This window comes from Trichogramma pretiosum, unplaced genomic scaffold, assembly GCF_000599845.2.
Source record: "Trichogramma pretiosum strain Unisexual culture from Peru unplaced genomic scaffold, Tpre_2.0 scaffold124, whole genome shotgun sequence".
Lineage (NCBI taxonomy): Eukaryota > Metazoa > Arthropoda > Insecta > Hymenoptera > Trichogrammatidae > Trichogramma > Trichogramma pretiosum.
Genome location: NW_019640803.1, coordinates 127347 through 139239, shown reverse-complemented (window position 1 = coordinate 139239; position 11893 = coordinate 127347). Strand labels below are relative to the sequence as shown.

The window sequence follows — 11893 nt, the reverse complement described above, 5'->3', positions numbered from 1 at the left end:
TTTAAATTTAAGTTGAATTTTCATAAAGTTTTCAGTCAATTAACGTAAAAAATATTCATTTTCAATGCGTTGTTTAAATTTAACTATAAAGTACAATTTTCTTAGTTTATTTTACATTTAAATAACGTATATATGATTAAATTTTCCTTCATTTTTGTCCCCACTGATAATTTTTTAGTATAAGCTACAGTAAAAGTGGAGAGCTGGATCAGCAAAAGATATTTTGCTTTTAGAACAAAATAATTTTTTGATAGTATGTAGCGAAATATTTTTTTATTATAAGTTATGTAATAAAATGAATCAGTACTGGAAAAATCATTTTCAACAAAGATTTCATGCATAATTGAATTTAATATCGTTTACTTGAATTCTAATGTCTGAATTAAATATGCATTAAATTTTAAGTTTTTTTCTTAACACTACTGTTATTTCACAACATTGAATGAATAACGTATAATATTTATGCTCACCTGGCAGGAATGCAGCATTATGAAGACTAGGACGTTGAATAAAATCAATCGCTTCTGTCGGTAGGTTGATTCAAAAATGGATTCGAACAGACGGTGACGGCAGTGGCAGTAGCAGTAGCAGTAGCACCGGTAGTAACGACCGCAGCAGCGGTCGCAATTGTACCAGTACTCGTAGTAGTAGTAGTAACAGTAGTAGTAGTAGTGCTCGGACAGTCTCTCGGTAGCAGTCCCTCGTCGTTGTCCACGTCGATGAGGCGGCTCTGCGCCACCAGCACCGGCGCGGCTCGATCCCTCTGCTTCGGTACGGCGATCGGACTGCTGAATTTCAGCTCGTCCTCGCACGAGCTCATGAGCTGATCCGTGTCGCTGGCAGTGGCAGCGGCAGCAGAGGCATCCCCGCTGCCACCGCCGCTGCTAGTTTTCTGATGACGACGATCGGAATCGTCCTTGTCGCCATCGTCGTCGCTGAGAGGACATCTCTGCACGGAGGCTTGATCGTCGCCGAATCGGGTCTCGACGCAGCCGAACGACACCCTGCGCGAGCCCGGAGGCTCGCCAGCACTGGCTCCAGCCGCGGTAGCGCCGTGACCGTGACGATCCACGTCGAGCGTGGACGTGGGCGCCGACTTGACCGCGAGCAGGCTCAGGGTGAGGCACTGCGCGCCGAACCCGAGGTGCTACAGTCATCTGCTGTCGCTCGGCGACGACTGCAGCTGGGCGTGGATGTTGCCGTCGTCGCTGCCGCAGCACTGCAGTCCGTCCGGGTCGGAGTCCTCGAGCGAAAGGCCCTGCGACGGCTCGCGTCGCGCGCCCCCACGGCCAGGACCGCAGCCGCGCTGCTGCTGATCGTGCCTGCAATGTGAAATCTAGAACAGTCCCCCGGGTTGGCCGCCGCATCCGCCGTAAGAAGAGGAGGATCGGGCCCGGGGTTTAGTATGCATTTGCTCCAATTTTTCTCCGTTGCGACTGGTAGTGTTTTTTTGTTGTTGTTGTTGAAATTGCTCGATTAGAAATTTTGGTTTAATCATTCCGTAACTAATACTTGGTATAGGTTGGCCATAGGGGCTGAGGATTTCAAGACCATTGAAAATTATATATAGAGGGTAGAAATTTACATCGACGAACAAGCCAAGGCTTTCAGGGCAAATTGGCACAGTTAGATATAGAAACCAGAAATAAAGGGTTCTTCGCTTGCGCACATGTACAGATTGCGGTTCGACTCCACTTCGATCGGATTTGTGCCATTCAATGGTGATGATGTCTGGGGAGTGATAATGGTGATTGTGTATTTATATAGTTGATCTTTGAAAGGCTACTTCAGTCGATGAATCAAAAAGTCACGAGAGATTTATTTTCAACGGAATTTAAAAAAATTACTCGATCGTATATTCAATTAATCGTTTGTTTACATTCAAATATCCCATAAAAATGATAAATGGTCTCAAAAATTCGAATAAACTTTGGAAGAATGTATGGCAATTATGACTACAAGTTTTTTTTTATTAAAAAAAATATTTCGGCCTTTCTATTTCACGGAGAATCGACCATATATAATGCAGTTATTTCAAAGTTTAGCCGGGGCAACTATCATTCTCAAATAAATCATCGGTCGGAGTCCCTTAATTGATATCTACGTTTTTCCTATAGATCAATTTCCGTCGTATAAAAGAAGGGTTGACTCGACTGCTGAGAGCCTTTCAATTTTTAGCATAATTAATCATCGAGGAAATTATTTGTACTCGAGCGAAACGTACTTGAAATAAAATTTATATAATATGCTAATTAATTATAATGTAAATGATGTGACGTAAATTACGCGACGTAAACATTAATTATTCACAAGGATATGTCAAAAAGTAAGTAATTTGACTTTATAAATTAACGCGAGTACTCGCTCGCTCTCGTGTTACTACAACACCTCTCGCACATGGTTTAATTACACATATCAAAACTTTCTTCGGGGGGGGGGGCAGCTTCTTGATTACTTTGAACAAGTTTCTTTTTTGTTCCCGACGCGAGCGAGCGCTCGCGCGCATCTGAGTACGAAAACTTTTGGACTTTCGATTCATCCTGATTCTCTACCCATCCGACACGCGTTATAATGCACAAGACCGCCATTCTGGTGCCGTTGTTGGTATCTCTAGATAGGTACAAAAAAAGGGAGGGCAGGATTTATGGAAAAATCTTTTTTATCGATTTTAGTTTGGATCTTTGATTTATTGCAAATGTGCGCGCAGATAATCACGAGGAAAACAGAAGGGGGTCTCTATCTCACGCGCTCTTGATTAACTTTGTCAGTATATATAGCGCTGGCTGTGCGCGCGCGGCTGGCTATAGGTGAAAGAGAGAAAAATGAGGAATAAATCTTGGCGATAAGTTCGGCGAGCGTCGAAGATTTATACAGGTGATCGGTGTGGGGTAGTTGAGGAGGATGCCGAAAAATTGCAAAAGTGTTTTATGAGATTTTTTAGTTTCTTCGTTTGTTTTAACTTCATTCGGTGTTGATTTGATAAATTGATTACTATGAACGTGAAATCTCTGATGACTACTGGGGGAAAGAGTCTAAGCGTTAATTAGAGAATGAAACTCATGCTTGGAAATTAGGCAAGAAACATCAAAGGGATTTTTTTATAGATAGTTCCAGGAAGTGATCAGTCCTATACTGAAAGATAATAATTAATACATACCGTAATATAATGAAAGAGCAGTCAAAAGTTCACATTTATAAAAACCACAATTGAATACTGTCAAACTTCGTATAATCGAGCAACATATCGAAGATGGCATATCTCAAACTGAACCAATGAATGTTTACTAATTATAATCAACTCGAACGGCTAAAAGTAAATATCTCCAAGTTTTACTTCTAAAATGCGTGAAAATGCACGTCCCATCGTTAACGCATTCCCATAAACAATATACTTGAAAATAAATATTAATATTCAATAAAAAACATAGTCTTAACTGAGCAAAATTGGCACAATGCACACACACACTTATATAGAGGAAAAAATAGACAACCACAACGATGGAGAAGTAGTATAGGGGATAATAAAAAAGTCAATTAACCATAACGTAGTCATCATTATTAACCTCGTGGCGAGCTGGCTGCCGTCGCTGCCTCGCCTCAGCGTGTTAGCCCTCTGCTTGCACACGCAATTGCAGATGATCTTTTTGAAGGCGAAGCGAAAGTCCTTGCTGAACAGGGCGTAGATGCAGGGATTGATGGCCGAGTTGCAGTAGCCCAGCCAGAAGAGCACGCTGAAAACCGTGGGATGTATGCAGTTGGGGCAGAAGGCCCGCACCAGGTACATGGTGAAGAAGGGCAGCCAGCAGAGTATGAAGCCGCCCACGATGATGCCCAGGGTCTTGGCGGCCTTCGTCTCCATGCGGATTCGCTTCACCTGCGGCGGTGGGTGTAATGAGGAAAAAAAACCGTAACTATAATAATGGTATTTGATTGAGTCGTTTGTAATTGTCTAATTGAAATGATTCGAATCTCGTCGCTGAGCAGCGTTGAATGCAATAATAGACTAAACTAGTGCAGTCGCTGTGCTCGATGTGGCAAATTCTTCTCCTTATTTTTTTTTATCTTTCGCTTTAAATATATACATAGGCAGTCTGTTTGGGTAATCAATGCGCTAATATTACTCGCGTACGTATACTCTCGGGCAACGCCACGCGGTCTCGTTAACTGCGCGTATTTAAATTTCAATTAAAAAATGTATCGGGTGAACGGGAGGCGGCGAGGCGCGCATCCATAATTGAGCGTAAGAGCGCGTTCGTGTGCCAATGGGCTGCAAACGCGTGCATTTACGAAGGCATTATTTAATCGTCGCGTGATTGTCGCTGTTGCCCCGTGGATTGCTCGATATTTGTTTGTAAATTACGTAATTTACAATAATTTCACACGATAAATCGTGTGCCCCCGCATTGTCACGCGAGTCACGAAAATCGCGCGTTATATATTGTACAAGAGCTTCGTACCTGAGCTTTTATGTTGCGCTTGCCCATCTTCGTGACGCGCGGCTTCTCGTCGCCCCCGTCGGGCTGCAATTCCCTCAGCGAGTGTGTGTCGCCGGTCACTTGGCTCTCGCAGCTGCTGCGACGACTGGGCCTCCTGGCGCTGCCCGATCGGCTCATGCTGCTTCCCACCTTTTTTTGTTGTCGTTGTCGTCGTCGTCGTCGAATGCATATGTAAAAATGTTAAGAGATGAAATTTCGTTAATTGATTTTGCACGAGAATAGCTATGCACGTCATTTTTTTTGCGTTTGTTTCGTTTTGTTTTCAATTTCTCACTCTCTCTCTATGAAATGAGATTTAAATTTTCCCAGGATTGCTTTTGAGCTTATGCGAAATAGGAATTGCTTGCTTTACTCGTGTTCATACTCTCTTCTCTTGCTGCTGCGCACAGTGTGTTTGTCGGTGGGTGTGTTTTTCATGTATAGTTCATTGCTACTCAGCAGATTGAATCACAAGAGAAAACAGAAGAGGTTTTTCGGTCAAATGGATAGAAGCAATGGCAGAGGGGTAGCAAAAAAAAAAGAAAGAAAAAAAAACGACAAGAGAGTCTAGCATAAAGCTCCGCTAGCTCTCGTGGTTTGCTTAATGGCCCTATATCAGCGTCGATTCAGCAAAAAGCATTTGAGAGATCTATTTCGTCGAGAGGGACGGAAAGAGAGAGAGAGAGAGAGTACCGGCGCAGAAACTCGAGGAAAAGGGAAGAAAGAAAAAGACGAGGAAGAAAAAGGTTTAATGAAAAGTAATTTTATTATGAATCACGAGCTCGAATTAAATAATCGCTCTTTTGCTCTCCCGTGATTGAGCTTTTCGCTGCCTAGTTGTAGTAGTAGTAGTAGTGGACTATAGTAAACGCAGTTGCGCGCGCGCGCGATGCATTAATTAATCCCGACTGAAATTTATTCGACTTGCGAGTGTGTTCTTTTTTTTTTTTTTTAACGGAGTAACACTTCACTTTTGCCACTTTTGAAAACTACCGGCAGTAAAGATATACTTGGTAGTTGAAGAGTGCGAGAGAGGGAGCGAGAGAGAGGGAGAGAGAAAAAAAAATTCCCTGAGAAGAAGAAAAAGTTTCGCGAGAGTGACATCTGTGAAATCTCTGATGTTCTATATTAAAAAATTGTTCGCGAGCTCTTGCGCTCTCCCACCGCACCATCGCGAGAAGGGAGAATTATGAAAAAACTGGGAACTTTCGAAGTTCGACTGGGAAATTTTTATCGCTCGTATCTACATATTGCCTCACGCGATATCGGTGAGAAAAAAGACGATGCCAATTTGTTGGCAAATAGCCTTCCTTCTAAAAATTTGTTTAAAAATATCTCTATTCATATAAAAAACACGCCTACATTGTGAAAAAAACCAAAAATTCCCGTAAAATTAAATTAAAAAATTTGTTTCTGCCTTTAACTTATAAAATATTCAACAAATCCTTTATTTGTTTATGGCCTTGAATTCAATATTGACTGATGTTTTGCCATCGTTAATGCTCAAATATTCTAAGAAAATTGCCTAAATTATATGAAAAATCGAAAAATAAGTTTTTTTGGCTTTATCCTCTTCGCAATCGACAATAAATGAAGACAGTATAACGTTTTCAAAATGCTTTGCGCACAGACGTGTCTGCGGTAGTCGCACGTCAAAAACTGGGCAAAAGCGGAAAAAACGTTCAGGATTGCTTCTGAGCTCTCGCGCATCGTACCCAGACGGTGCCAGAGAATAGCTCTTGGTGTCAGTTGATAGATCTTTCATCTTGGACTCGACACCCATATAGTATGGGGTCAAAGCTCAAACCTTACTGCAGTCTGATCGGATTGTAGAATCATTAACAAGTACAGTCAATTTCAACTAAAAATATTTCTAAACAATTTATGTAGTAGTTCGGACAATAGTGTTTATATTTTAATTAACGTAAGAAAAGTATGTAGAATTTTTTTCCAAAAACAACAAAATCAATATCAGTATTGAAAACTTTATTGTTCTTCGAGAAATTCAATTACATTTATTTGATAAAATGTTTAACATTTCTTAGTGTAATAATGTAATTTTAGATGTCTTATTCAATTGTTTCCAGACAATCATGCGCTCTTACAGTTCGCTCTGTTCATGAACATTCATGTGATATTTGAGGCAATGTTTGAGTCCAAATGCGACAAATGGCACATTAGAAGGGTTTGCTCCGATCATGTACTGAACTCATGTGTTTATTGAGATTACTTTTTTTTCCAAATGATTTTTGACAAATGTCACATACGAAGGGTTTGTTACCATTGTGTACTACGTTTATGTGAGATTTGAGATGATGTTTTAGACCAAATGATTTGTGACAAATTTCACACTCAAAGGGTTTACTACGTTTATGTACTGCATTTATGTGATTGTTGAGGGTACGTTTTTGTCCAAATGAATTGTGACAAATATCACATTCAAAGGGTTTTTTACATTCATGTACTGCATTTATGTGCATTTTGAGGGTACTCTTTTCTCCAAAGAATATATGACAAATATTACACTCAAAGGGTTTGCTACGATTATGTACTGCATTAATGTGTTTATTGAGGTTACCCTTTTGTCCGAAAGACTTGTAACAAATTACACACTCAAAAGGTTTTTTACATTCATGTACTGTATTTATGTGCTTTTTGAGGGTACTCTTTTCTCCAAAGAATTTATGACAAATTTCACGTTCATGTTTTTTACGTTCATGTACTGAATTTATGTGAGATTTGAGGTGACTTGGGAATCCAAATGATTTATGACAAATGTCACATTCGAAGGATTTTATCCCATTATGTACTGTATTTATGTGAGGTTTGAGGCTACTTTTTTGTCCAAATGATTTGTGACAAATCTCACACTCGAAGGGTTTGCTACGAAGATGTACTGTATTTATATGAATATTGAGGTTACCTTTTTGTCCAAATGATTTGTGACAAATCTCGTAATCGAAGGCTTTGACACGATCATGTACTACATTTATGTGCCTTTTAAGTTTATTCTTGTATGCAAATGATTTATGACAAACCTCACATTCAAATGGTTTGTAATGATTATGTACTGCATTGATGTGAGATTTTACGTTCCTTTTTTGTCCAAATGATTTTTGACAAATGTTACATTCAAAGGGATTTCCAAGATTATGAGCTGTTACTCTATGACTTTTGAGTACATTCTGATATCCAAATGATTTGTGACAAATATCACATTCAAAGGGTTTGCTCCGCTTATGTACCGTAAGTATGTGATTTTCAACGTTATTTTGGTTTGCAAATGACTTGTTGCAAATTTTACATTCAAGTGCTCCAATGATCTTGGGAGCCGGTTTGATATTCGCTTTGAAGCTATTATGCGTCGTATTAATATGGCTTTTCAAACTCCGCTTTAATTGAGAATTTTCTTGAATTTGACAGTTATCATAATCGAATTCTTTGTTTGCGATAGTCATGAGATCTTTACCGTTTAAGTAATTTGTCTTAATTGGCTTTTTTATTTTTACAATTGGTGGATGACTTTGATTCTCAGTTTTGCAGATGGTTGTTGATAAAGACTTCGATTCAGGCTTAACATCTTTGCACTCGAAATCAATCAATATTTCATTCAAATAATTTGTCTGGTTTTGGTTTTCTATTTTCACAACTGGTGGATTACTTGGATCTTGAGTTTTGCAGATTTTCGTCAAAACAAATTTCAGTTCAGATTTAACATATTTGCACTCGAAATCCACGAATATTTTTTGGTCCAACTTTTCTTGTAACTCTTTAACCTCACCCGTGTTGTTTGCCTAAAATTAAAATCGTGTAATAGTTGTCGATAGTAAAAAGAACAGAAAATAATTTAAATCATTAAACTCACTGTAAATGTGAATGTTTCCAATTTTTCGTCTTTGCAAAAGTCTACCAAGTCGAAATTATAATCGTCGTCCGCATTTGGCCAAGAGTTTTCCGGGTCTTGTTTTATTCTGAGGAATAATCAAGTAGAATGAATTGATCGCTCCAAAAAATACGAAGTAAATAAACAAAAATGTTATACCTAACAATGTTCTCTTTACTTTCCATCACTAGCTTTTATTGTATGAAATCACTGTGAATTTTCAAGATTGGCACTGAGAATATATTCGAGGTTATAAGCCTCGAGTAGTCAACACTGTATTGTAATTCGACTTTACAAATAACATCAGTAGTAGAGTATAGGTATCCTATATAAACACTTCTTACTGCTGGCTAATTTAGCTCTGTAACAGCGACTGAACTACTGATTGGGATACTTTCCCCCTCTACTGTCGGCGGTCATACGTCATACACACTTATGTACAGTAATACATAGTGGGAGTCGAATATCATTGAAATTACACCAAAATTGTAATTCAAATTGCATTCATTCAGGGGCAAACTTTACTTAGACTTCGTGAGACATATACAGAGAAACATTTACACAAAAGAGAAATGTACTGCACTGACACCGATACAGTGCATGATGGTATGAAAACTGTGTTATCAGAAATGTAGTTGAATCAGTCATTAAATGCCTTACACTCACCTTCAAATGTGTACTCTTGGAAGGCGACAAGCCACCACCGCCGCCGCCGCCGCCGCCGCAGACGAGCTGGCTCTGGGTCTGTCCGTTGGCGTACTGCACGGACATCTGCGAGGACCTCGAGGGCGTGCGCTCGAGATTGCTGCCACCCCCGCTGCTGTTGCACTTGGTGTTGAGGGTCTCGCTGCTCGGATACGAGACCGAGATCTTGATGCGCTCGCGGCGCAGCGGACTGCTGCGGGCGGTCTCGGCGCTGCTGCGCGGACTGCTGCCGTTGTTGTGCTGCTGGTGCTGCTGTTGCTGCTCGCTCGCCCGGCCTCGGTGTATCCTCAGCGTCAGACGTTGCTCGTCGAACCTGCTCGTGGACAAAAGTACGAAATAAAACAGCGAAGAAAAGGGCAAATTACTCGTTGAAGGAGCTCGCGCGAGCTTACCTCGATCCGATCATTTTCGAACTCTTGGTCGTGCGAAATCCTCGATTGATGGCCTTGGTCGTGGAGACTGCGGCGTGATAGATGCGCCAGTAGAAAAACAGCATCACCAGGGTGGGTATATAAAACGATCCGAGGGCACTGCGACAAACGAGAAAAGACAACACCGAGAGATTACGCTTTGAATGCGAAAAAATTTGAAAAATAAATTAAAAACTTTCTTCAAAGTATCAAGAAGTAGGAGCAGAAAAAAAAATTGCAGAGAGAGAGAGCCGAGCAGCGCAACGCGTTGGCTTAAAGAAAGTTGGGATCGTCGTGTCAAAGAAACAAGAAATCAAAAAAAAAAAGAGAGAGAGAGAAGTTGAAAAGTTGTTTCGTCGCACCCCTTATAGTACCACCAACAGTACCTAGAGAGCTGCTATGACTAATGAGACGAAATTAAGAATACTCGAGGAAGCAAAAGTACGATTCACCCCTCAGGAGAGAGCTTATTGCCGCTGCTCAGGTAGTGTACGCGTGTAAAATGAGTCGCTCGCTCGACTACTCATACTGAATTTGCTGCCGTTTACGCAGCAGCAGCAGCAGCAGCGCCGGAATTCGTAATTATTAGGAATGGCAAAATACAGCGTCATAATTCGATGAAGTCGGTGAAGCGGCGGCGGTCCCCGTTTGACGTTGATATTAATTCGAATTATACCAAGTGCAGCAGGTGGATGAAGTAGTCCAATTAGAATTCTGCGTAAACGTGTCGAGATTCGGCAAATACGAACCTAATCGGCGGTTAAGAAACTCGCTACTATATACTCGTCGTCGTGGGTGACATTACAATTATTATTATTATTATTATTTCGTATCCCGCGCGCGCAAATTGTCATCTACGTGTATAATTTTGGATTAATACACGCGTGACTTTCGTATAATGAGATCCCGGTCGCATTAAATGCCTCGTGCAATACTTAAGCGCCATCCGGAAACATCGCGCGCTCGACGCAACGAGTATATGCGTAGTGAAATGTGTCGTGCGAGATTAGCTGCAATTAGCTCGCGAATCTTTGAACACTTCGAACGCGACATCGCTATATAAACTCGAGTTTGCCTGGTGGATTTTGTTTCGTTCGAGTTTCAATTATCGTAAAAATTCGCGCGCATAAAGTAATTCATTGAATACATACATCGCAACAAGTCGAATTTCGAAACTTTCATAGCGCTCGCGGTTAAAATTTTGCTGGAACAGTTATTATTCGGCTGTGCATGTATGCATCAAAATTACACGAAAGTGTAGGAGCGAGTGTACACACGCAACGTGAATTTGTTAGTAACTTTGCGCGAACTACTATTGCAATGGAAAATTCTCATAGAAGAATCAAAAGCTCATTCGCTCGTTCAAATATTTGCTCAAAATTGTTCTACCCTCCCCCGCTTTTTTTTGTTTCATTACTCGAATTACGAGTCGCGGCGCGCAGTTCCCTCATGGATAACGTCATGGGAGACCGGCAGCAGATTACAAAATAAAAGATAATAATGGGAGCAAAAATTACACGGCTCCCCCGCGCGTACAACGTTGTACAGCGCGTAGTTATTATATAGAAGGACGACGGGGCGGAGAATCAAATAAATTGTGAACTTTTAATTAAGCATTAAGTTTCGTTTCATTGACGTAGAGAAAATATAATTGCCATCTCCGTCCACGTCCCTTGTACGCCGCTCGGGTACGTGTGTGTGTATTGCCGCACGAAGAGCAGTAGCACCAGCAGCGGCAGCAGCGCGCGCCACGTCAAAAGCTCTCCGCTTTGATCGAGAGAAGCTTTTTGTATAAAAGGCAACTGCAGTAGCAGTAGCAGCGGTAGCAGGACCGTACGCAAGCTCGTGCGCGCATATATATCTATATATAGCGGTATTCACCTGTCTCTGTCTGCGCAGTCTGTGTGGCACTGGGGAAAATTTTCAACCTTGGTATTATAATAATGATAATAATTAACCTTTACGCAGAGCGAGCTCTGGCACTGTTCGAGCGAGGGCTTCGGATGCGTCAAAAAATGAAACTTGGGAAAGGATATAAAATTGTTCAATTTTTAAAGCTACTGTATAAAAATTATAATTACGTACAATAATGTATAATATAAAAATACCGATGCTACTACACGAGAGCTTGCGAGGGACGAGAAAAAAAAAAGTATATTACTTCCTTTTTTTTTCCTTGCCAACTAAATCATTCAATTATCTCTCTCTCTCTCGTGCTCGAGGAATCGCGAAGAAGTAAGACGACGACGACGACGACGACGAAGAAGTAAGAAAGCAATTCTGTAAGCGGGTCGAGTGCATGCGTGTGTCTCTGCTCGTGTGTATGTCGCCTCGAGAGACAAAACCGCGAATCAACGCGCTTAAGTTGGGATCCGCGAGCTCTACCCACTGCTGCTGTTGCTGCTGCTGCAGTAATGTCG

The 11893-nt window shown here is 41.0% G+C and overlaps 1 protein-coding gene across 3 annotated transcripts in view; it reads right to left on the bottom strand.

The window, feature by feature from the left end:
• Window positions 1–470: 470 nt before the first annotated feature.
• Window positions 471–11893, bottom strand: part of LOC106651783 (octopamine receptor Oamb-like) — a 60644-nt gene continuing 49221 nt past the window's right edge. For 2 of the 3 annotated variants that reach the window (XM_023459399.1, XM_023459402.1), the window contains exons 6-10: window positions 9456–9593; window positions 9025–9376; window positions 4458–4625; window positions 3564–3874; window positions 471–1322 (exon numbers count right to left, since the gene is read on the bottom strand). In XM_023459399.1, coding sequence (XP_023315167.1) covers window positions 1154–1322; window positions 3564–3874; window positions 4458–4625; window positions 9025–9376; window positions 9456–9593 — 1138 coding nt within the window. In that variant the 3' untranslated portion in view covers window positions 471–1153. Of the gene's footprint in view, window positions 1337–3539; window positions 3875–4457; window positions 4626–9024; window positions 9377–9455; window positions 9594–11893 lie in introns of all 3 variants that reach the window. The other variant, XM_023459404.1, reaches the window with a different exon arrangement.